Genomic DNA, 26,094 nt, shown 5'->3' with positions numbered 1-26,094 from the left:
TGGGTTTAATGTGTGTGCAGAGATTTTATAGACTAATTAAACCCAATTTGGGCATATGGCAATGTCAGTACTCCGAGTACACTTAGCTGTTTTCCATGGAAAGTTTCTTTAGTTTTGTTTTTTTTAAAGAGGGTGATCTGAGTCCCGTTGAGTCTGCTCCAAAAGACAAAAAGCAAAGACAGGGTTTATTCATTCTTGGCAGTAGCAATGTTGTGGATGTGCTCAAAAGGTCTTTGTTATTCTGGTTTGTTTTCCTGCATTTTGTAAATGTGTGTCATAAATCACCGTCCTCTCCTTCCTCTGTCCCCTCCAGCTGTGTACAGAGTGATCAACAGGACTGACAGACATGGGGAAGCAGAACAGCAAGCTCCGTCCTGAGGTGATGCAGGACCTGCTTGAGAGCACCGACTTCACCGAGCATGAGATCCAGGAATGGTACAAGGGCTTCCTGAGGGACTGCCCCAGTGGAAACCTGTCCATGGAGGAGTTCAAAAAGATCTACGGCAACTTCTTTCCTTACGGGGATGCCTCAAAGTTTGCTGAGCACGTCTTTCGCACATTTGACGCTAATGGCGACGGGACAATAGACTTCCGGGAGTTTATCATCGCACTCAGTGTGACGTCACGTGGGAAGCTGGAGCAGAAGCTGAAATGGGCGTTCAGTATGTATGACCTTGACGGGAATGGATACATCAGTAAAGCTGAGATGCTGGAGATTGTACAGGTGAGTGTGTGTGGAAAAGTACAGGTGCATCAATCTTAGCATGTCTACAAACACAAATACAGCCTTTTAGCAGAATTTTTAAGAACAGGAGGACATCATACGATCATGGGAGAAGAGACAGAGACAGAATGACACTTCTGACCCGCCTCTGTGCTCTGTTTACAGCCTCAAAACTAAATCTTCCTCGTCACAGGCAAACCAATCAGATCAGTTCAGACAGTGACAGGAGACTTTGACCAGCCACAGGGAGTGGGTGCTCCTGTTGACTGTTCCATCACACATACTCTGCATACAGGGCATTTCCAGTAGTAGATGCACCAGCAAACACTTCCTGTCTGGTAAAAGATATTAAAAAAGAAAAGTCGAGAAGAGATTCGGAAAACTGAAGCAATAAAATTGTGTCATATCAGTGTGTCTGTCCGTGCTCATCTGATAAGAGGAGCTTACGACATTATTTTAATAACCTGTAGAAGAACTCAACAATTAATCATGTTCCCTGTGATCCTCTCTCCTGCTGCTTTATGTTTCATCAATTCTCTTAAAAGTGGCTTTTAGCCTCATCAAGAAAGGAAAAAGATGCAGTAGATTTTGTATTTGTTCTGAAACCTTTTACACGTACTAAATCTTACTCTAATCCGTGTCTGCCCAGCCGCCTACTGTTTATATAATGCTGCTCCATTTGACAATTTTGAAGGAAGGCTTGTGCATGTTCCATCTAGTACATCAGTTAGCTGCTTTTTAGGTGCTAAATACAGTTGAATGCTAGAAAGATTATTGAGGGCATTTATATGCAACCCCAGCCCTGCACATGGACCTTTTAGTCATAAAGATTAATAAATGTAAATTTCAAACATATTTGAATTTCTGTTTGAAAAAGGGATTCAACTAAATTTGACAAATCATTTTTCAAATCATTCAGACTTAAGATGAAAAGATTTGTAGCATTCAGCAAAAATGCTTAAAGTTTGTATACTGGCACAGCTTACATTTAAAAAAAGCTGCAATGGAAATGGGAGAGTGAGGGTTACATTTCCTCTCTTTTCCCCTCTTTTTTAAAATAATTAACTTAAAAATTGTTAAAATGCTGAACCCAAATCCACCTCCCTTTCAAGCAGACTCCTTGTCTTTGTGCTGGGATTTACTTTACAACAAAGTATATGAATGAGTCAGAAAAAGAACAATGTACAGTTAGGGAAAGTTAATATTTAAATACTTTCCTATTGTCGTTGTTATTCATTCAGAAAACCTTCTCCATCTACCACACTAAATGTGGAAGTAGTTTTAGCTCATCTACATTCTTTGCTAAACTCAAAACCTATTAAAATCAGAAATAATAAATCATTATATTCACATTAAGGTCAAAGTTTTGTTGTATTTTATGCATGACAGAAAAACTTTAGGTGTTAGGTGTGAACGTTGGTCTGTTTGCATGTGAAGAAATTTCGCACTATTATTTGTAAAAACATCAATAAACAACATTTTCCTTTTGGCTATTTAGAATCAGTCTTGTTCCTTATAAAGCATTTTCTGATAAAGGATATTATTCTGGCCTTTCTGAGCATTGTTTCAGTCATATTTACAGCAGATTAAAAATGTCTCAGTTGAGGGTTTTTAACAGAGGTTTATGATACAAATGCTCCTCATCTGTTTACGGTTTCAGCTCTTTGCATCTCACACTAAACGTCACGACAATTTGTGCCTGAAAGGAAAATCCATGTGACTGGAGAGACGGAGAAACAAATATTTTTTAAACGTGACTTGGATACGAACAGGTTTCTTGCACGTCTGCACAGCATGTAGCTAAACGATATATACAGTATGCCATGATGCTGTTTTATGGAGGAGGCAGGGTTGCCAACATTTCCGTGAAATAAGGATCTGTTAAGACGTGCTCCGTATTGCACATATAAAGAACACACTTTGTTCCTTATATAATAATATGTTATATTATTAATGTTCCTAAGGATAATTAAGTTAGTGCAAAACCATGACAATGAAAAATTACACCTTAGTCCCTTAATGAAGATTGTGTGATTTGTATGAGGGAAAATAAAATCCTCCTCCTGCCATCAGACCCTCTCGATCTGTCCGTCATTCATTACTCTCCAACAGAAAATGGGCACCTTTTAATTAGGTTAAATTAACCAATTCACTGTGTGTCCAGTGTATCGTAGCAACGGAGACACGGTGAAATGTAAAGGTAGAATGATGACGGGGGGGCTTCTGCTCAGGCGGAAACAATAAGATTGCAAAAATACAATAAAATGATTATATCGATTTTTAAACTCATACTCGGTTGTTAGAAATTAACATACATAGAAACTGCAACTTTTACTCGACTGTGTGGGGGTAATGTAGTCTATGTAAAGTGCTGTATATCAGGTACACATGGGGGGGAGACGGGTGCAATATGTAAAGAGTACAAGTGAGTATTTTATTTACTTGGATACCAACTGGGTTTTTTTTTTTCATCTATACAGCAATACATTTTGGGAGAATGTAGCTAAATTATTATGGTGTCGGAGTCACACAAAAAGAATATTATATGCATGTAAATTAAGTAATTGATATTGTGTTAGCATGCTAAGTTTGGCACTCTGCAGAAAACGGTGTTGTGTCTCAAATTACACACCCACAGTCTAAATCATGGCTTTAGACTCTTTGTCTAGTTCTTAGTGTACACCGTGAAATAGAATAGAACAGAAATAACTGTTCTATTCTCAGCTGGCAGCCGTCTATAGAGTTCATTCTGTCTGTAAAGGACATTATCCGTCACCGAGTATTATTGTGGCCAGCACTTTCCACTGCTTCGCCCCAAAGGGCCCTGTCGATCCTCTCTCAGTGCTCTCCCATGTTCTCGATTCACACTTGCCTCCATTTCGCTGTAGTGACTTCATGCTAGCTGATGTTCACCTGCAGAGTGTGTGTAAATGCTGGCGATGCTCATAATTAGCCTTGCTGTGGGAGTCATTAAGTGAGATGGATCGCGGCCAGCCTGGCTCATCTAGTTCTGATAATGACTAAAAGTGAATGCAGGTAGAAAGAGAAAATGGTTGCATCTGGTAGTTTATGGCTAACCTCTGTCTGCTTTTAGTCTGAAACAGAGCAGATGAGTCCGAGGGGAAGTTCGTTGTCTGAGTTGTTTTTTTAAAAACAAACAAAAAAAGTTTAATATTTATTAATAATATTCTCTCTTTTTCTTTTAAAAGAAGGTAATGGCCACAGGATTTATGCGATGACACTTTGTTTTTTTGTCTTTCAATCATAAGCAGCCAGGTATTAGTCCAAAGCTTCCGTTGTTGTGTTCTTTCTCTCTCTGTCCTCACTTAAATGTGGCTCAGCAGGAGATAGATGTTTTGTTTTGTTCCCGTCAGGAAGCTCTCAACTGAAAGGTTATGACTGGACCTTTTCTTTTGGATGCAGCTGGGCTAAATCTGAAAATGTGTATGTGCATTACAGACAAATAAAGAGAAGGACAAAAAAGAGTCATTGGACATCACCAATGACTCTTTTTAATGTTTCATTATGCACAGAGACTTCAGAGCTGTTATTGCTACAGTACCTGCAGACATGCTTAGGTGCTAATGTCGGCCTGTAGCTGCTGTTTATCTATCTTAGGTTCTCCTGATGTTTTTTTTGGAGCGTGCATATTAGTTTGAAAAGTGTAACCACACCTGTGATTCCTTTTTTGGTTCACTGTTGCCCTCAATCACTGCACTACAGTTTACTACTACTAGAGTTTTTTTTCTTCTTAAGTTTTCTGGTGCCTTACCAGTGCTATACACCTGATCTGGAGTGTGGAGACAAGTCAGAATCTTGCTGAGAAGTACCAACATACTCAAAAGAGTGACTTCCTGTTAGGACTGTATCAGCCACAGATTAAAACAGTTGGACAGGTGCTGTAAACCCCCAGACCATTAGGTTGTCATGCGTGGGATTGAGTCTAAATAAATTGCAGTGGGTTTGAGTGCATTCAAGATACCAGTACACTGCCATGACTTGATGCCTTATTAGTTGTTGTACTGCAGTTGAGCTCTGTGGCACAGAGTAATGACTTGATTCACACAAAAGAAAAGATAAGGATCTATTTAAATAAACATCCACTCAATGTAATTGGGTTGAAATCTTGTCATTTTTAAATTTGGCAGTTAAAGATTATACTACTGCATAGCTCTAGATTCGACCAGTAGCTAAACCCCCACTATGTCATATATGGTAAATGTTATGAACACATTTAAACAAGTTTGTAGGATTTTGAATAATGACCGACCAAAAGCTCCAAACTGAAGTGAAGGCTGATATCAGCGATGGCTGCTGCTTGTCCCTCAGTTCTATTTAAACCAGTATCTGAGCTTGTGTGGAGCATATCCAGCATGTATTTAAAGCTTCCACCTTACTGTAATTACAATCAAACATCCTCTGTTCACATGTCGGCTCTCATTCCCTTCCAATCCGCCTCCTTATTAGAGACAGAGGGAGTGGGTTGTGATTTCACTGTTTACTGCCAAACAGCTTGCAATGCACAGAGAGCAGAGGAGACACAACACTGATAAATAGTCTGTGAAGGATTGTGTACGGCATGTGCACACATCGTGTCTCCACCCCTCTTTACCTAACGTGTGAAAATGGAATCACAGAGCGGTGCAGCAGTGCTACAGGTCGACCTATTGGAATATATTCTTGTCTGTGCTAAGTGAGTGCATGCAGTGAGACTGTATATCGACTCACCTGAAAATGCAGAATAAATGTCACCGAGGCGATTCATGTTCAGATATATGGGGGCAGTTGTGTCTTCTGTGCTTAAGCAGGTTGTGCTTTAAAGAGCCCATGGTGCATGTTTTGCATATATATAACGCCATACTGTAAATCTTCTGTGTATCATGTGCGTCTTCTGATGTTTCAGAGATATTGTACTGTTTACTCTGTTCTGGGAGTCTTTACATTTACCAAAGATTTCGGCTGATGGAGGGGAACCTCCAAACATAATCTTTGCAAGAGAGATACTTTTGATCAGATAAGAGACTCACAACAATCCTGTACATTATTCCAACGCAGGTTACTGATGTTTGGTCCTTCTAACAGTATGGAATCTATAGGAAAAGTGGTAACCCTGGACTGGTACTTATAAATCCTAATCTGTATTTAATTTCATACAATTCATACAATTTAAAAAGAATGTGTGAGATCCAAAGGTGAGTGGTACACCAGCCTATTTATAGAAACACTGTAATGTGTATGCATGCACAGTATGTTAGGGTGAGTGTATAACATGTATTTTTTTTTTTTCCTCATGTAGGCAATCTATAAGATGGTGTCCTCTGTGATGAAGATGCCCGAGGATGAGTCGACACCAGAGAAGAGGACAGAGAAGATCTTCAGGCAGATGGACACCAACAGGGATGGTCAGTGCACAACGTAATCTACTGATTATATTTTTAGACGTTATGTACTGTGATGAAATGATGGTACAGGAGAAATAGGGCTATCATTTACACACAGTGTGTCATTTCTGCTGCTTTCTAGGTCCCTTGAAAATCCCACTTAGGTCTTTAAAACTACTTTTTTGTGCAAGAAAGAAGTTAAGTTGATATTGAGGTAAATGTCTCGTCGCTTGATGTACATAGACTAGGCCGACGCAGAACAAACGTAGAGTCGTAATTACTAGCGGTGCTGTGGATTCCATGAAGAGCAATGAGCGAGTAACGTAGAGCAACAGAGAGCAAATGACAACGTGATGCCTGCTAAATGCAAATTCCAATATCTCTGTCTCACCAAAGCAAATTACAAAGACTGACTTTGACCAAGATTAAGACCAAGATAAGGACAGTCACTTGTCCAGATGCAGAGCGTACTGCACATCAGTAAAAGTGGACGCCGTGGACTAAGCGTTTCTTATAAGTCGCCCCCTCCCATCTTAAAGGTGACATAGAATGCTTGTATCACACATATATGTTAGTTATGGAGGTCTACTTACATATATGAACTTGTTTTCATGATTAAAAACCTCCTAATCGGTGCAAACGAGCCGATAAAAATATCTCCTCACTGACGCTCTCGCCAGCCGCGCTGTTTCAGACCAAAACCACACCCCTAGAATGTGGACTGTGTTGTGATTGGCCAGCCAACGAGAGCTTTCTCACTGTCCTGTGATTGGCCAGGTACCTGGAAGTGACGTAATAGATAGGCCAGCTCTCAGATACACAGCTCCCCCTCTGGCACGGTGGATGCTCTGCATCTCAGCAGCTACAACGAGAGTAGTTCTTCTTCTTCTGCGGTTGAATGTACGCAACCGGATGTGCCCGGACTAGTGCCCGCACCAGGAGGCGCTACGGTGGTGAGAGGAGTGGTGAGGATTTTTGATGACGACATCAAATTAAGGAAGTGCCGATCCGCTTCGCAGAGCCCAGGAAAACAATACAACACTATTTTCTCAGCAGTGGCTGAACTGTTTGTTCTGAAACTTTAGGGTTTCATAAACGAGGTAATGACACAGATACACACACAAACGCAGCGTTAATTGGAGCTTCCGGTCTATGTGGGCTTTAAGCTGTGTCAGCACATTCGGTCGCCCAATTTGAGGAAATTGGTCCTGGAAAGTCCTTGAATTTGATGTCAACCAAGCTTTGGGAAACCTGTGAAGTTCTACTTCACTTCCTGATTAAGTGATTGATCCCTCTTTTTTCCTGAAGTTCTTAAATTGATATGCCACACAGAGATCAGCTGTGCAGTCGACTGTGTGACTCCCAAGTTATTGTAATTTCTCATGGAAATCCAGGTTGTCCCTTGTGTTTTCTAAAGCATCTTCGTCGTCCGTGCCCTCTCGATTAACCACTATGGTGTGTTAAGATCATAACCGCATGAATACCTGATGATGTCACTATTCTCAAAAACCAATACATGCTTAAGTCTCCTGTGATTCTTCTGGTTGGAAGAATCTACAACATCACCACGCTTTAGAAGATGATTGTGATTTTAAGATAATGCAAACTGGTTGAATATATAAGCCCCTTTCTTATGTCATAGACTAAAAACATTTTTTTTAAATAATGTGGAAGACATCATTGATTGATTGAGGGAAAGTGAATGAAATGTGAATGTTTTGAACAGTTGATTACCCTCACGTGGTCAGCAGGCCTGTAATTCTTGTCTCTGTATGAAGCAGCCTGATTAATAATCACAGAGGAAATCTCCAGTCTGAAGCAGCTGTTCCCTGTCACCACAATTCACACTTGATGTGTGATTCTAGTCACACACACACACACACACACACACACACACACACACACACACACACCGTACAGTGTGTGCTCAAAAAGCACTTTCAAACACACACACACTCCTGTTTTGTTCCTGAGCAGAGGAAACTCAGAAACTAGATGGAATAAAGAAAGATGTACAATGTGACTGAGATTAGTGACTAATGTAGCAGAAGGAGGAGGAGGTGTGGAGGAGGAGGAGTGGGTTGGAGACGGAGTAATTCATGGGAGGTAAATGAAAAGATTAAGAACAGGAACACAAAGTAAGAAGGATTGTGTTCACCTGGACTTGAAAATGTCATGTCTCTCTTCCGTCTAATTAAACCACTAGCAGCAGCAAGAGCAACAGATCCAGATAGGCAAGCCCTCTCAACACTGCCACCTGTTGGTCAGAAATAGGACATCAGTTGGGGACACTCAGGTTTGCGATAACTAAGAACACCAATTATTGACGCAAGGTAATAAATTGTCAACTGTTCAAACCACTCTGAATCATTGGAATCATTGTTCCTCCCATTGTTTAAGGTTGACTGAAACCCCCTACTTGACATTTAGTGCTCAACAATTTTGAATACATATCTAATTGTGATTATTTTTGACAGAAATTGCGATTGCAATATGATTCGCGATATCAGAGGGAATGGAGATTTTTTTTGTCATTATTCTCATTGAAAATCCTAATTAAAAGGATTACTGTGTGCTATTTGTGCAGATCTGTGAGAAACAAAGATGTTCTCTTCAGACTGTAGAATAAGGTGTGTATAGATCAAGACAATAATTCATCTGAAATGATATGTTGATATGTTGACACACATTTTGGCTTTAACAAATATTGCACCTCCAGCAATTTGAAGAGAAAATATTTGTTTCTCACAGAGCTGCACAAATATCACACGGTAATCCTTTTAAATAGGTTTTTCCGAATGAGAATAAATATCAATTTCTGTCAAAAACGTTGCAGTCTTATATTTACCTTTAACTAACTTCTCGCTCAGCTGTTGATGAGCAAGTTTACACATTACAAACCGTCATTTGTGTTTCAGGCAAACTGTCTCTGGAGGAGTTCATCAAAGGAGCCAAGAGTGACCCGTCCATCGTCCGCCTGTTGCAGTGTGACCCCAGCAGTGCAGGACAGTTCTAAACCTGAGGCACCTTCAAAACCTGTAGGTTTCACAGCCAACAACTATACTGTAATACAAAACTATTGCACCAAATTCTCTGTGTGGTACTGACACATTGTCGGCAATGACTTTGAAGGAAACTGCTCATTACATGTTAAATATGTGTGTGTCATATGCTGTGGATGTAATTAGTTCAAGCACTGATGATGGACAGTCAATTAAAAGAGCATTAATCATCAGTTAAATACATTAATTCAAGTTATGATAAAATAAAATGATGCTCTAGATCAGCAGCCATTCTGATGATTCATCATCCACTGGTTTGTAATTGTTGTATTTCTCTGTGAGACCAACAGATGTCACCCTCTTAACATAATCTGAATTAACCTGTTATTCACAAAGCACCAAGTATACAGAGGATAATTTGATTTGCAGTGTGTGTGTGTGTGTGTATGTGTATATATATATATATATATATATATATATATATATGTATATATATGTATATATATATATGTATATATATATATATATACACACACACACACACACATACAGAACATTGTGAGATCTGTAAAAAGTATGTTAATTGATGCAGCAAATAACATGTAAACTGTAAGCTATAGATATTTGCTGTCAACTGTTTGTTTACATTCAAAAGGTCAAGGTAAAGAAACAAATTTGCACAGGTGACATCATAGCGTAGCTTGAGTGAGCACTCAAAGATGTCACAAGGTTAACAATTATTTGGGTGTTTTTTTGTTGTTTTAAAATTTTCCTTTGGTCATTAGTTAAATCCAAATCCATCCTTTACTTTTGAGTCAAAGAGGCAAAAGTAGCCACAAAATATGACCTCCTTGGCAGAGGTAATTAAAAGTTGTGTCAAGTTTTTCATTGAAATACTGAAAAATGTGTAAATTTTATGTTAAACAATAGTTAAACTGCAGATTTTAACAAACGCAGGACTCCTCAACTTAACAATCCCATTAACCTGTACTTTAGCGTCACGAGAAAGATGTCAATCAGCTTCATAATGTAAAAAAAAAAAAAAATGTCTGATTTGTCTGTCCAGGCTGCTGTTGAAACGTGGCAACGCAAGATCATGGCCTCCACAAAGCAAAGCCCTTACTTAAAGCGAGTTATACACTAGCTTACATAATATATATTTAATTTCTGCCTGTAAACCATCCTAAAATGTAAAAAACACTGGACTTTTAGAGGTATAAAGAAATAACAAGCATGATCTGACTCTCCATCCTCTCCTTATCCTCTTTGCAGTGCTTGTTTAGGTGACTCTAAATGCCCTTTACTCTCCACCACGGAGCAGACTGATGATGAAGGATGATGATGATTATGATGATGGAAGAGCTGATGATGATGATGATGAAGATGAAGAAGACGGGCCTTTCAATTTGCACTGAGGTCTTCAAAGACGGGCACAGGAGCTGCTTCCTCCAGTTTTTTTTCCCACCACAAGTTGTTTAATTAAAACTTCCAAACCCTCACAGAGACACAACATGAAGACTTTCCCTAACCCGCATCAGGTTTTCTTCTCACCCCACTGATTGTAACGGACCCCCCCAGTTCTCCTATAGGCATGTTCCGAGTATAAAGAAGGTCCACAGTATGTTGTGTATATATATGTGTGTGTGTGTGTGTGTGTGTGTGCATATATATACATATATATATATATATACATATATATATATATATAGATATATATATACACATATACACAGTATAGACTGTAGTCTTGTGTCTTTGCTTGGCTCGCTGTGCCCTCGCAGGCCGCAGCTCCCGGGGCGACCTCAAGCCTCTGTCACTCTAACGTGTATCATAGACACAGTGTGTGCATGAGACGACAGGAGAGAGATGATGTTGTGTAGTTACAGGTCGCACTGTAGGTGCGATCATTTAATCTACAGAGAGGACTTCCCTCGGAACGAGTACCGCTTCTAGTTTTCTCTTTTTCTACTGTGAGAATGTGTATGCATGTTTGTGTATTTTTGCAAACTCGGTAGATTCTTGGGTTGTTTGTTATTTTTGTGCTGGAATGACGACGACGAGGACATGTCATATTTATGCGACTATGCATATTCACCCTCATCAGTAGTTTGGTTTGCTTAAGTGTCAGAGCGGTTTAGAGATGCAGTGTCACCTGCCCCTCGATCCTTTAGGTAAAAAAAAACTAGTCTTTTGAAAGTGTTTTAAAGTGAGTAGTGTAGATATTTTAAAGTGCAACTTTCATTTGTAAATTCACATAGTCCAGAATGCTTAGTTAATAAGAAATGTGAAATAATAATGATAATAATAATAGATGAAAAGAAAAACCTGTCGGTGTATTTAGCTGTTGCGGGATATCAAGCATGCGACAATTTTTTATTTTTTTTTTATTTTGTTTTTTACATGTGAAGAACAAACACACGTCTTCACTTTCAGGTGTGTTGAAATGCTGCATGTTGAATCCGTCGTCGGGACAGTTGGGTACAGTGGTCTGTAGACTAAATATTACATATGCATGTGACTCGTGCGCATGTGTGTGTTCTTGGCTCGTGTCCAGCTGTATGCTCAACTCTGTGTGTTGTCATGAGAACCAGAACGTCGGTCTTAGAGGTCGAGTGTGGACAGCGGTTCAAGATCGCCAACAATATGAAGACACGCCATTAAATCAGAGCTCGTTCAAAAAAAAGTCTCAATCCTGAGTGTGTTTTGAACAAAATGGCATATGTGTATATATTGATAGTTTAGAATATTAAGTTCTCACGTCTCCTCCTTTCTCCACTCTGCAGCTGCAGCAAGACACTGTGTTTACATGGACTACAACATCTGATATTAATCTGATGAAGACACAGAGTACCGTAATCTGAAAATCTAGTAATTTTATGGACATTTTTACACTCACCGGCCACTTCTTTAGGGTATCATGTGTTACATAATGAAGTGTCCAGTGTGTGGTCTTCTCCCTGCCTGATGTAGCTCATTTGAATCAAGGTTTGAGGTGTCCAGAGATGGTCTTCTTCATACCTTGTCGTCTTTCTATCATCTTGAACCTGGCAAGACAGGCATTTCTGAAACTCACTGGATTTTCTCGCTCACGTTCTCTTGTCTCTCTAAACTGAGATGGCTGTGCATAAAAAACAGATTAGAGTTGTTTGTCTGGCCCAACATCAGTTCACGTTCAAAGCCACTTAAATCACCTTCTTCCCCTCGTTCTTATGGTCTGTTTGAATCTCGGCAGCTTGTCGTCTTGACCATGTCTTACTTGCCGAGCAGTTGAGCAGGTGTACCTAATAAAGTGGCCAATGTATGTCTTAATCAGATTATAGCTTCCAATTTGAGGTCCCACAGCAGTGGGTGCACGGTAGATGTTAACTCATAACGTCATGAACAGAAAATAATCAAATCACTTTTTATATGCATAGCACCAAACCAAAAAAAAAATGGGGGACAGAGTAGAGGTGGGAGGAGAGGTGGAAATAGAAAAGAGAAAGCAGGAGCAAATCCAGTTAAATACTGTCAAACAAGTTGTTATACTTTTTATTATTTAAAGGTCCAGTGTGTAAGTTAGATGAACTCATCGTCTACCGCTTTATCCTCCACATGAGGGCCATGGGGATCCAGAGCCAAAACCAGCTGACACAGGGCGAAGGGTCACGTGTCTGGACGGGTCACCAGTCCATCGCAGGGTAAACACACAGAAACAAACCTGGTCACACTCAGTACCCAGGAGAAGAAGCAGGAGGTGAGGATTTTCAGCCACAACATGCAACTTTAAATAAATGCTGCTAAATTCTACACACTGTAACTGTTTTTGACAATATCATTTATAATAATGATAATAACAGTCGTAACCTGCAAAATGAGCACAGAAACTGTGTGTGTGTGTGTGTGGGGGTGTTATTCATGTTGAGATCAGTAATCAGATTATTGGAGTCCATGTAAACATAGTGTAAAGAAAGCAGGAGCAGGGAGTGCAGCTGTGTCCTTCACCATGACTCAGCAAAGCCGCATCACTTACTGTATTGATTGCTAAGTAGAGCAGATTTGAATGTTTTTTTTTTTTTATTAAGTAACTGCTGTTATTTTGTAAAGAGAAGAATAAAAGACAAACACGCCGAGAATCATGACTACACCGCACTCACACTGATGATACACAACGCGTCGCTTTTACTGAAACGTTAGGATTGACTTCTTTTCTTTTTTCTTTTTTTCTTTTTTTTACGCTGTGTCGGTTAAAAACAACATCTCTGTTTAAAAAAAAAACACAAAAAATAGTATCTTGTGCCAAATAAAAACAAAAACAGTATTGTGTAAATTTATACTATACGATTGTTATGTTGAACAAAAATGTTTGTAATTGTTGCATTTTGTAGGTTTTGTATGGTGTTCTGTATTTTGTGAAAACAGGATTCTTTTTTTTTCTTTTTTTTGGATCAACTTTAAAAAGGCAAAGATTAAATTTACAAATTATTGTGTGCAAGCATTCATGTGGCGTCTACTTGATTGTGATAAAAAAAAATTACCCATTTCAGCTGCAATACAGAAAAGCAAAGAATAGTTATGCTGCTAAAATAATCTTTTTATTTTCATTATTGATTGATTGATTTTTCAGCTGCGTAAATGTGAATATTTACTCTTTTTCTTCCTGCGTATGAAGAGGAAATGATTAAAGCAGAATAATGTTGGTTTGTAGACATTTCATCAGTCATCAGTTTGAGTTTTGGTATCGACAAATTAGATGAATATGGAGCGAGAGATAAGGTGATTATTATTTTTGTTTCATTTTCTACACACTCCGGTCAAACTTCCTCACCTCCACTCTGATCACATATCCTGGTACCACCAGAGGAAGATCTGCCACTGGTGGTTCACGTACCCCAGTTTGAGAACCATAGTTTTAGACTCTTACACTTCTCTCTTCCTGTCTCATTTTACTCGTTTTATTTTACTTTTTGTGCAGCATAGGTAGTCGTTTCAGGCCCTGGATTTGCCGTCTTTCCACTGAAAGGACCTGCAGACGGAAGAGTTGCAGTGAAACAACCAGTAGGGGGCGCTCTAATAACTGGACTGTCCATCTCCTGTCATTGGCCAGATTCTCTCACAGGTAACTTGATTTCCAGACACTGATCTTTGGCCCCATTTTGAGCTGATTTTCACTCATGCGACGTATATGCCCAACTTTACAAGTTCAATATTAATTATTGATAATGCCCAAACAATCCTTAATGAACACAGTTTTCAGCATTTATGTCGATATTAAAATAGTTTTAATGTTAATGATTGTTTGTGTGTGGGCTTTTATCATTTACAAGCATAGAATTTAATTTAAAAAGCTAAAACAAAACAACTAAAACCCTACAAGGAATTAGCTGTAAATTTGACCTTGGATGCAAAAACCAAACGGTTCTGATTAAACTTAAACACAAATAAACTGATGTTTGACGTCAAAATAGGTTTGACATAAAACTATATTTATTGGCTCATTTAAAAAACAAAAACAAAAAAAACCAATTGTACATTGTTTTGCATGAAGCGTGAAGACAGCTGTCAGTGAACGGGAACAGAGATAAGGCACTGTGGAAGCACAACAGCTTGGCAGTATCCTGCAACCATTTACCCATCATGACTCCACGTGTAATTAAAGACGATTAACCTGTTTTAACACCAGTTTAAAAGTAACTGTACACATGTGTCTGTACCCTGAACTGCTGAGTGACAGAGAGCGGCTCTGATCAAAAGCTCCTGAAAGATGAAACGACACGAATAAAGCAGGAACTAGACGGACGTCTCTGCTCTGAGTGAGTCATATTCCATCTTCCTCCAGTAAAACCACAGCAGGCTGCTATGAAGTGACCTTGTGTCAGGAAGTGAATACTATGAGCCAAAAAAAGACTCACAAAGTAATCGTCATCCAAGAAAGACAACACACACACAAAAAATCCATACATTTTCAACATTCAGCCCGTCTTCTTGGTGCCTGAGATCGTGTGGTCCACGCGTCCTCCAGCAGTTGGTGTCGTCAAATACTGCTAATATTCACAATTATTTTACACACGGCTGCAGCCGATGACGTCAGAGCTCCGACAGAGTCACACGTAAGGAGTCGGCCGAGCTCTCGATGGACAGTGTGAAGGTGTCCTCGTTGGAATAGTGCTGGACAATGTTGTCATCCATGTTCACCAGAACCCTGATGATGACGACGACAATGAAGTACATGAAATTATTCAAACAAAACTTCATCTGCTCCGCAACGTGGTAGAAAATATAGAAAGGATAGAAGTCAAAGTCGGCCACTAGAGGGCGACTTATGACACTTTTCCACTACACAGTCCTGGCACGGAATGGTTCAGCACGGCACACAAACTAGTGACTAGAGACTTGTAAAGCAGTTGGTACGGTGTAACTGAAATTAATTAAAAAGATAATCTAATAATTCTAATCTAACGACCTATGATTCAGTCTCTTTAAGAAGTCAACTCACCCTTTTTTGCTTTTCTGGTAAACTTTGGCCATCTTATCGACAGGCAGTGCATATTTCTCTGAGATCTGTGGAAGAACAGTGTATTTTACATGTACTTAACAGTGTACTACAAGTTTATACAGTTAGGTACATCAGTGGTGATTGCTCTAAGACAACAAGGGAAGCTCAGCTTCCTCTACAATGTCGTCAAGCATGTTCCATGTTGTATTTACATTTCAATGCTAGAACGCGATGAGAACGTGTCACTAGTTTGTTCAGAATCAGCCGTTTATGACGGATCGGCTTGCGTGGTTTTCGTACTCCCGTAGCAGCCTCCGCATTAAAAGCACTTGAAGCTCAGCTTCAACTGTTCTCTATGAGACAACATAGAATTGTTTTCACTGCAGTGAGGTCGACAGTGACTGGACAAAAACGCCACCACGATAAATTTGAAATGAAACAATGTTGTGATTAAAGTGTGGACTCTTCGCTTTAATTTGAGGGATTGAACAAAAGTATCGCATTAACCTCTGAATTATTTTAAGCATAACGCAGTAATTATCAACATGAGGCCCAAAGACAAGAGAAGAAGACCATCATTGGGCTGAGAAAACAAAATGAACCATCAGAGAATAAGCAAAAACATTAGGAGTGGCCAAATCAGTCAGTACTCACTGCTTCCATCAGTGCTTTGAGGGTCGGGCTCTGCAGCATCAAGGCATCAAACACTTCATCACACTCCTTCCTCACATACAGAAGAACTGATGGAGAAACAAGACAAAACAGATGTATGGTTATTGTGATGTAGGGAGAATATGAAGATGCAATGTTTTACTCAAATGCAACAAACCTTTTCTCTCATAGTCTAACTTGGACTTCTTGGACTGAGGTGGACATAAATCTTCCTCAGCGACACATGACAACCTCTTCACCGTAACACTCCTGACACACAGATATAGATGCAGATACAGATCAACCAGTGGTTTAAACCTTTTTTATACTGTCAATCTCGCTTTCTCCAAATACATGTCCACACCGTCCATGCAAACTTGTTCAAAAAATGTCAGGTTTAAAATCGGGCTAGGGCTCAAATGAAGATTGATTTGAATCGGAAAATAATTTGTTTGTTTGTTTTTAACACAAGTGAACACACAATTGAATCATTTGCAAGTCACAGTGTGACCAGTCTGCCTGAAAAGCTGTGGTGGTGTGCCTGCAGTCCGCTGAACATGGACTAAAGAGTGTTTACACCGGTGCACACATGAAGCAGTCAAGTGAAACGTGCGTTCAGAGGAAAAACAGCAGTGGTGTGAAGTGAACAGTGTGATACTCACCCATTTCTGTCAACCTCCTCTGTGTTTAAAGCAAACACCTGCAAATGAATAAAATAATGAATCACACTGAACCAAGGTGTTCATTTTGGCTGGTTCTCACTTCTATAAGGGGCTTTTTGGGGGTCAAGACCTGGTTTTAGGGTTGGAATTTAGCTGTGATGGTTAAGGTTAGGGAATTATTATGATTTCTGTCAGTTTTCTTATTTACAGATTAATTTTGCGTCATAAATATTTTTTTGTTGTAAACTAATTATCGTCCAATATCAAAACAAACACTTTTATTTTGAAATTCCATTAAATATCATCGCAAATATCCCACTTAATATTAGATGCTGGTCTCTTACCTGTCCTGCTCTCTGCAGGTTTCCAAAGTGGACATCAGGAATGAAGAGGACAGGCTGGGCGTCCAGGTCTGTCATGGTTTTGAACAGCGTGCCGTCAGTCCTCTTAAGAGGAGAGCCTGGCCCCGAGCTGCCATTTTTCCCTGAACCAGACACACGGACAGATAGGCAGACAGACAGCTCAGCATCTGTTGCCAGGTAACCACTCCATGTACAGTCACGACAAGGTCTGATTACACCTGCAGTCGTCACCACTCCATTCAATCTCATTATTTCCTTGTCTCGGCAGAGTGCCAACTAAATGAACCCTGAATAGAGTATGAAAAGGAGGAGTATGTTCTGTTTTTTTGTTTTACCTTTTACTCTCCTCCTGAGATGCTTCTTCTCCTCATCACGAAGCTTACGCTCGGCACCCTGCAGAAACATAAAGGGGGTTGATGAGACAGAGAGGACGGAATATGCTTCAAGTCCTGGTCACATGGTTCTCAAGCTCCCACCTATTTACAATGCTTAACACATTTATTAGATAGCCTGTCATAAAAAAACGAGAAAACATAAATATTTTATTATATTATTGTTAATTATTCACTTTTTTATACCTAAATTTGAGCCGGCTCACTGGGCTTCTCTATTTTTTCTGTTCAGGAATGCAAGTAAATAACTATAATTTGACATCTTAATCAAGAAATCTGTGTTTTCCGTGTTTTTTTTGTAAAACATTTGAAAATTCATGGATAACAATAATAACAAGTTTGAAGGTGATCGCACGAAAGCTCTAGGACAAGTTTGTTCAAATATCATTGGTGCGTAATCGCGAAGTTGGCAAAAGACCAAAGAGCGAAATGTGTGAGCAGCGTTTCATCACCTTGTCGCAGAAAACCTTGATCTGAGAGAAGGCTCTGTGGATGGGTCTTCTGCTGCCGCTGTTATAGCTGTAGGTGTCGATCTGGATTATCAGAGGCATGCCCTTCACGCCCTTCTGCGAGGAGAAGTCTGTGCTCAGACAGTTCACTGAGATGAAGACCTGGGAAACAAAGCACAAAAGTATGTAGAAGTGCAGAAGGGAACACACATTTAAAATACTGCAGTAAAGCCAGCCGCCACTTTGTTTTAGGACAGACTGCAGAATTGACCTATATTATTTATTTTGGAATGCCACATCAGAATGGTCTGATATTTTGTGAGGTTCACGCTAATGTATAATGTAATGTTTTCATTTACTTTCATTTACAAGTACAAGAATCAAAGCACTACTTGCTCATTGTTATCAGTGTTCATATTTTTATTTACAGACAGAAGGAATAAATGAACATATGGGCTCAGAGAAGTGTAAAATGGCTTCAACTGAGGAAGTGTTACCTCATGTGTGTGGCTTCAATACTGAAACATTCAATTGCCAGAGGTCATATATTCTGCCTCACCTTATTAGAAACACACACGTTAGTAGAGAATTTCAAACTATAAAGTGTAAGCTAGTAAACAATACTACATATTCCTGTGAGCTGTAATGTTTTGTTTAATCCCAAGGCATTTAATCCGGCACTAATTCTCAATGAATGTTCCAGTCGAACGAGAACGACAGCCTGAGCAACAGGTCGGCGGAGACAGATAACGGTAAAGATTCCTCTCCATGGCTCAACCATCATTTTCCCACAACAAAAGCATCAACAGTGTCGTGTTTGGACCTGCAGAGGTGAGGGCTGATTGCTGGGAAGGCCTGAAGCACAAACGAGCCTCCTACACTACACACCTCCACACAATCACACAATCTCTTCCCATCTCTCTGTGTTTGTGCGTACTTGTATATATATCTTTGTGAGGTCCAAAAAAAAATGTAATAACCTGACTTTGTGGGAACACTTTGCCTGGACTGTAAAGTGTAAACCAGCGCCTCTGCAGTGGCTCCCTGTATCTTCTTTCATTTTTTCTTCGATTCATATTTTAGGGATCAAGGCAATAACTGAAAGTGGTTTAATGTTTGGTCCCCTGAAATATGCGTCACACGCGTTATTGACAACATCCCAGAACCCGACAGACTTGTGTTTGAAATGTGGAGAGACATTCCCCACGCTTAAATGAAGTCATTTGTACACAAGAACGTACACATTAAGAGTCCTGTCTGTCTTTGGATCCACATAATTATGCCAGCATCATTTTCTCAAGCATGAACTATATATAATCCAAAACACACAAAACAGTTTTTTACTTTTTAGATTTCATAAATGCAACAAACATGATGTTATGTTCATTTTATGGATCAAATAGGTTCTGTGGCTACAGATCACATTCATTGGCTCTTTGCAGACCCCTGGGCAAGAGAATGCAGCCTGTCAATGATGTGTTCTCACTAAGATTTAAAGCGAATCCATATAAAAACCCACCTCAAACCAAGAGGGCAAAGGCTTGCGAGGTGGAGCCTTTAAGAGGTGCTCTCTTCTTTTGTTTTGTTGTTGTTGTTTTTTTTTACCTTGGCTTCTTCACTGATGTCCCACGTGAAAGACACAGCATTGTAAGCAATTTCCTCCACATTCCCGATGGTGCTGAAGCTCTCCTTGTAGTCGGCTGCATGTGGAGATCAGAGGAAACAGTTTGTACTGAAGCTGTTTGACTACATTGATACAGGGTGTTGCAGTGTTAAATACAGTTGGCGATGAATATTCAATATGACACAGGGCCCCATTAATTAGATTTAAATACATTTTTAAATATTCACAATGTGTTCCCAATGTAGCGGTGAAGAAACTGTAGTTATCAAGTTGATTTAATTTCCTTCAAACGTGTTAAATTTGAAATACCTAAAAGTATTTAAATCTATAGGTATCGACAGTGACCCATCCAGGGTGTGACTCCACCCTTCACCCCATGTCAGCTGGGATTGGTAGAAGCAGCCCCTGTGACCCTCATGTGGAGGATACAGTGGTTGACGATGGATGGATGGATGGATGGATGGAGGTATCATTACAAATATAATACAGAATCTTTTCACAGATTAATTTTGACAAACAAATGGGAGATTGAAAGAATTATGCCGGATCATTCCCAACTGCCATGGGTTTTCGACAGACAGAGAAAGAGAGAGAGTGTGTCAGCCCGGAATCACTCGGCTCATTCCTCCAAGTGTGAACGCACAGGTTGAGGCTTGTCTCGTAATCATTCAGGATGTGGCCTTAGTCCACGCCCCAACCTACTTCATCTGTTCACATCTATGCAAATGTCAGCCCACTGGCTCGCTCCTCACTGTGAGAATCTACTTGAGGACTGACAGTTATTCAAATCCAGCGAGCTGTCACTTCAGGATATGTGACAGGATTCTCTTGGAGGATTCCTGGAGTTTACTACCTGCTTTACTGTCTCTTTACCAACACGGTTCTGTGCAATATCTATTGATACTTAGTACTGAATTCTAGGCCTGTTTCCCATGAGGACCTAATACTGAATGCTATTATTCTTTCTCTTCCAGCCTTCTCAGATTTGGATTGTGCAGTCAACCATGTCATGTACTGTCAAAGAGAGGTTTGCAGGCAGGACAGCCACATTATTCAAATCTGGTTAAAATTGGATTTATTACAGACCACTTTTTTACAGTGTCAGTTTCCTGCATGTGAAACTCTCGAATGATACCTGATCCAGGACCATATACTGAGGTGGCATGAATCTGATTTGAAAATCAGACTTTGCGATGAATTGTCTGTTGTCACAGCCCTGAAAAGAGTCACTTCAGTCTGAAAATATGAACAGAGACTTTATCCAAAGAGTTTTCTGCTTAAATCTAAGACAACCCTTTAACACCTAAGCCTCAAAATGTCCATCTGGACCCTTTTTGCTGATTTTAACCATAAAAAGGGCCAGAAAGTCTCCTATGAGTAAGTGCTTTTGCCCAGTTTTCCAGAATGACTTTCAATATCTTGTTGGAGCGTGTTGAATTGGTGTATTAACAATTTAAAATGAAGAAAAACAAAAAGCTTTATTGAGGAAAAAAAACACTCAAATTGTACACGAACGCCAGATTTTGCGTGTTAAATTTGAAATTTGAACAGCATAAAGCATATTTAAAATAACATTTGTTGGAGTGTTTGTCTCAATGTCCAAAAACAACTCTCTCCTCTCTGGTGACAAAGAATCACATGTTGCAAGTTGAAGTACAAATTCTTAGCTTTCAGAAACCGTTGGAATTTTTTCCATAGTACAAACTGTCGCGTAATGACGGCAATGCAGAGTGCGCTTCCACAAGTGTCATCTTTGATATTCTCCGTGTTGTAAAGGTGACATTAAAATACATACACCAAAACATTTCAGCTCATGTGTAAGACAGTCTCAGTGTTCGCCTACGGTGTAAACATTCCACCCAACTGATGTGAGACAAGCCTGAGACACTTTAACAAACATTAACAAACTTAAAACTTACCAATATCAAGCACTCTCTGTTTTGCGGTGTGCTGACGCGAGTGCCAGTATTTCCAATTCTTCAACTGCTCGTCTCTGCACTTGTCCTCCCCGAAAACAACCATGATAACACTCTGCAGTGCGATATACAGTGTCATCAGGCCAAAACAAGACAACAAAAAAAACGGGATTTAAAAAAAAAACAAAAACAAAAAAAACATTAAACACTGAACAAAGTGCGATAAGGTTTTGCGCTACCCATTAATAAGTTAATGACAGAAATGTTAACCTCTACTGCTACACTCTCCCCTCCCTCACCTGTACAATACTGTCACGCTGCAGCTCAGAGACTCCCAAGGTGCATTGCTCATTACTGGATGGGCTCCCACCAGGCCCCTGTGATGGCATCAGTCCACTCACCCGCACTTTGCCTCTGGGCTGATGTAGGGATGAGCTGGAGTTGGTCTGAGACAGCGTCATAGCGTAGAACTGGCCGCGGTTCAGATACGCCATGGGTCCTTCTCCCGGCCGCAGCGACATGCTGGCCTCCAGACTGTACTGGATACTGTCACTGTGGGGACAGAGGCAAGGGGGGCATCTTATCTGATACAAGAATAAACCACAAGTCATGTCAAAATTAAATCACAGGAAATAAAAGTAGAAACAAAGATATTCTGTATTTTTTCTAGCCATCACATCAGGAAATACACATCACATGAATGAGCCACACTGATGAACAAACACACACACACTGTGGTATAAATACACCATTCTGTTTCTGTACAGTAAATATTCACTGCAGTACTACATGTGTGCTAAAGGAATACTTCACCAATTTGCATTTAGCTTTGTATTACTAGAATAGGGATGTGTTTTTGAAAAACTGTGCTTCCCAACCTCAGTTTCCCGTGTCAAGAAATATCTTCATTATTTTTTTGTTGCATGCCCACCAGTGACACTTGGTCCGAGGCTTGAAACTGCAATGCTAAATTCTGCACTTTTTAGAGCCATTTGTAGAGGGACAGGACCTCATTCCCAGAATGTAAACAGTGTCCGCCATCTTTGCTAACAGTCTTGCTAACAGGACCAAGTGTCACATGTGGGCACGTAACAAAGAAAAGAATGAAGATATTTGTCAACTCAGGGAAACTGAGGTTGGGAAGCACACTTTTTCAAAAATACTCCCCCTATTCTAGTAATACAAAGCTAAATGCAAATCGGTATAGTATTCCTTGGAAAGGAGACTTTCTCCACTTTGCTAAATTTTTACTTCTGCTCTTCCATTATTTGTTTCTACAACACTTGGTGTTATTTGTTGAACCTTTAACAGCTAGTGTGTAAGAATTATAATGACACCTTATGGTGAGACAGACTGCAAAAAAACAAAAGAACAAACAAAGGACAGTGTCAGGGAACTACTGTGGCCTTTGCACATACCCGAAATGACGTAAACACTCTTTCTCAACTCTCCCAGTCTCTCTGTGGTTTCCCTCTTCTTATTGTGGGATTATGAATCATGTTTATGTAGTTGCAGAATGCATGTCTATTCAGGCTGTTGTAGGAATATGGCGGCACAAGATGGCACCAACAGGGACTGTATTGACGTATTTAAACACATATACAGTACTTTAATATAGAGCCCTTTGCAGCTATAACAGCTTCCACACTTCTTGGAAGACTTTTCTTAAAGATTGTGTGAAGTGTTTCTATTTGCGTCCATTCATTCATTCATTTATGAGGTCAGGCACTGATGTTGGATAAGAAGCCCTGGCTCACAATCTCTGCTCCAGTTCATCCCAAAGGTCAGGACTCTGTGTGGCCCAGTCAAGTTCTTCCACACCAAACTTGGCAAACCATGTCTTTATAGTCCTTGCATTGTGCACTGAGACAGTCGTGTTGGAATAGTTGCCTCAAATTTGGAAGCATAGCATTGTCCAAAATGTCTTGGTATGCCGAAAAGTTAAGATTGTCCATTGGAGATAAGGGTCAGAGCCTGAAGCCCGATTTAAACACCTTAATTCAATACTTAAACAGCTGTGTCCAAATAGTGTGTGTGTCAGAACATTCTGTGTGGAATTTAAATTTGCAGTGTCAGGGTGTTCAGTGTTTCTGTTCGTACCTGACTGATGTGCTGTGGTGGAATTCCTCAGCTCCTGAGGAAGGACTCCTGTGATAAATCTGTGAAAGAGGATATACACTGTTTCAGAACAAAGAAATATAGGAGGACAAGGACACATTAGATAATGTGATGCTGACTTGTAAAGCAGGACATTACGTCACTCACGTCTCCTTCCTCCGGATCTTCGTATGTGCTGTCTGGTGTGCTTCTCTGTTCATCTTTTAAATACCCGGACAGGGACAAATCATAACAGCTTTGATCATAAACCATCCTTATCTGGTCTCTGGTGTCTCCTTGATAAGACCCTCCACAGGAGGACGCTCCCATGGACGCCTGGGCCTCCGTCTTGACCAGAGAAAGAGCCACCTCGCCTTCAGTTTTACCATCTCCTCTCCTGGTGCCCCCTGTAAGACCAGTAGCTCCATACTTGGAGCCCTGGTGTTCTGCAGTGGAGCTGTTGTTTAGGGAGAGGTTGACAGGCAAGCATCTGAGAACCTGAAGATGGTGGTCTAGTATTTCCAAGCTCCCACAGTTATTGGAGCTGAGGACAGAGGGGTCTGTGGGTTTAACTCCACTGGTGGCCTGTCCTCTCCTCTCTCTGGGAACCTGATACCAAAAATAAGCGAAATTAGAATGAAATATGTTAAGATTTTCTCACTTTTGCATTGGCTGTTATGTCCACACCTTGTAGTAGTCGTACAGCAGTCCCAGAGCTGCAGCACTGTCCTCATCTCCATTGATGCTCATCATGGCATTAGTGGCAGCAGTCAGTGGGTTCTCCAGGTAACTCCGCCACGCCTCATCCTCGCTGCAGAACACCCTGCCCGGGGGTGCCGACACTTCATTTGGAACCACCACCACCAGCCGTTTACTGGGACAACGACAGAACAATGGAAGAGACAATGACCCGCGCTGTTCCCACAAAGCCAAATCTGTCATTAACTGAAGCCGCAGCTGCCAAGACACAACATTTGCCCCAGGCTGTTTCTCACCAAATCTAATTGTAAAGCCTCGCCCCATGTAAAGTGTTTATTTAAGGCACTTGAGAAACAACTGTTTGCATATACAATATTTAAATGACAAAAGTTCTGAGACTGTTTTTAAAATGTCAAGTTAGTGTTGGATCCAAGTTATCAAAGTTATTGTTTATATATGTCATTTATGCAGATGTTGCTGCCAAGTCTCACTTCCCTGGTAAAATAAAAGGTTTTAGTAATAATTAATAATTTAATTTTCAAATAATTTCATTCAGATAACATGGTGAGGGAGAGTCGGGACTAAACTATTATTCACGTTACAGTCCAATCTTTAGTAACACATTTAGTACATGACTACAATTATCCATTTTTTTTTAAATATTATATAATATATTTAATGATATTCATTCAATGGGAATTATTATACTGAGGCATATCTGTTCGTTTGATGCATTCAGGGCATTTTCTTATTTCAATAACACTTTATTTAGTATAACAATTGTTCCCAAGGAATAACATGTAAAAGAAGGACTTATACATTTATTGATGAAAACATAAGACAAGAAACTTAAGTAAGGCAAACGGGATAACACATTAGAAATACATACACGTGTGTGTGTTCCTTAATAAATAAAACAGCTTCTGTTGAACAGAGAAATTGAACTACTGTAACAAACAGCTGGAGTTAAACTCTAGGACAAACTCTAACGTCAGTATTTGTTGTTTCCTACCTGTCCAGGTCCATGCTGCTGCCTGTGGGACTCACTCTGCTGCTGTTGCTGCTGTTTTTGCTGCTGCAGCGCAAACACAAACTGGACTTTCTCGTTGGTGCAGGTAAGTGAGTGTGAGAGTGTGTGTATCTGTGCGTGTGTGGGGGACACTGAGGAAAACAGGCCCTCGCGAGGGCGGATCCTATTTAACCCCTCAGTGAAGACAGCCAATAAAGTCACCTGTAATATTGCATAACTACATCTACACAAAATATCTCCGCCGTCGGGTCAAATGCGTCCACGGTTTGCTAAATGGAACTGGAAGAGAGAGGAGCACAGGACAAACAAGGAAGGTGATTGAGTGTTTCTACACAGGTGGTACAATCGTTTCCCTATTGGTGGATCACAGGTGGAGTGGGTGTGGCCTAAGTTGATGGACAGGTGAACACACCAATAGCAAAAAAGAACACGAAACGTCACACTATTTTACTTTTGCCATCTTTTATTATGCTCTTTATCGGTCTTGTATTGTGAAAGTTCAAGTATCTTCACAGAAAATTACTTTGGTAATAATAATAATAATAATAATAATAATTATAATAATGATGATGATGATGATGAATAAACTTTATTTGTATAGCACCTTTCATTCCAGGATTGCAGCTCAAA

General features: G+C 40.0%; 2 protein-coding genes across 4 annotated transcripts in view; one reads left to right on the top strand and one right to left on the bottom strand.

Annotated features, from left to right (window-relative positions):
- The window catches only part of LOC122774587 (neurocalcin-delta A), a 48,804-nt gene extending 38,009 nt beyond the window's left edge, over nucleotides 1–10,795 (top strand). For both annotated transcript variants that reach the window (XM_044033996.1, XM_044033997.1), the window contains 4 exons: nucleotides 314–724; nucleotides 6,021–6,126; nucleotides 9,024–9,143; nucleotides 10,380–10,795. In XM_044033996.1, the coding sequence (XP_043889931.1) occupies nucleotides 347–724; nucleotides 6,021–6,126; nucleotides 9,024–9,121 (582 nt within the window). In that variant the 5' untranslated portion in view covers nucleotides 314–346 and the 3' untranslated portion in view covers nucleotides 9,122–9,143; nucleotides 10,380–10,795. The remainder of the gene's footprint in view (nucleotides 1–313; nucleotides 725–6,020; nucleotides 6,127–9,023; nucleotides 9,144–10,379) is intronic.
- A 3,756-nt stretch (nucleotides 10,796–14,551) lies between these two features.
- Nucleotides 14,552–25,757, bottom strand: LOC122774586 (grainyhead-like protein 2 homolog). Of its 2 annotated transcripts, none has more exons than XM_044033993.1 (15): nucleotides 25,447–25,757; nucleotides 24,423–24,609; nucleotides 23,904–24,344; nucleotides 23,739–23,797; nucleotides 21,938–22,190; nucleotides 21,642–21,753; nucleotides 19,704–19,798; nucleotides 18,102–18,260; nucleotides 17,593–17,650; nucleotides 17,240–17,379; nucleotides 16,896–16,933; nucleotides 16,412–16,503; nucleotides 16,237–16,322; nucleotides 15,583–15,647; nucleotides 14,552–15,288 (listed from the first exon to the last, which is right to left on the bottom strand). In XM_044033993.1, exons 1-15 carry the CDS (start codon nucleotides 25,458–25,460, stop codon nucleotides 15,174–15,176), a joined length of 1,914 nt encoding a protein of 637 aa, XP_043889928.1. In that variant the 5' UTR covers nucleotides 25,461–25,757; the 3' UTR covers nucleotides 14,552–15,173. The 2 variants fall into 2 exon arrangements, with proteins under 2 accessions (XP_043889928.1, XP_043889929.1); XM_044033994.1 differs by having other exon boundaries at nucleotides 22,040–22,190.
- Between the last annotated feature and the right edge of the window lie 337 nt (nucleotides 25,758–26,094).

The sequence above is a fragment of the Solea senegalensis genome, linkage group LG9 (assembly GCF_019176455.1).
Source record: "Solea senegalensis isolate Sse05_10M linkage group LG9, IFAPA_SoseM_1, whole genome shotgun sequence".
NCBI lineage: Eukaryota > Metazoa > Chordata > Actinopteri > Pleuronectiformes > Soleidae > Solea > Solea senegalensis.
Note: the sequence above shows the minus strand (reverse complement) of the source record. Positions and strands in the feature narration are given on the sequence as shown.

Coding starts and splice junctions, on each gene's coding strand:
- LOC122774586 (XM_044033993.1), bottom strand. Junction 23,798..23,903: donor AAGATCCGGAGGAAGGAGAC/GTGAGTGACGTA, acceptor CCTCTTTCACAG/ATTTATCACAGGAGTCCTTC. Junction 18,261..19,703: donor ACATCAGTGAAGAAGCCAAG/GTAAAAAAAAAC, acceptor TTTGTTTCCCAG/GTCTTCATCTCAGTGAACTG.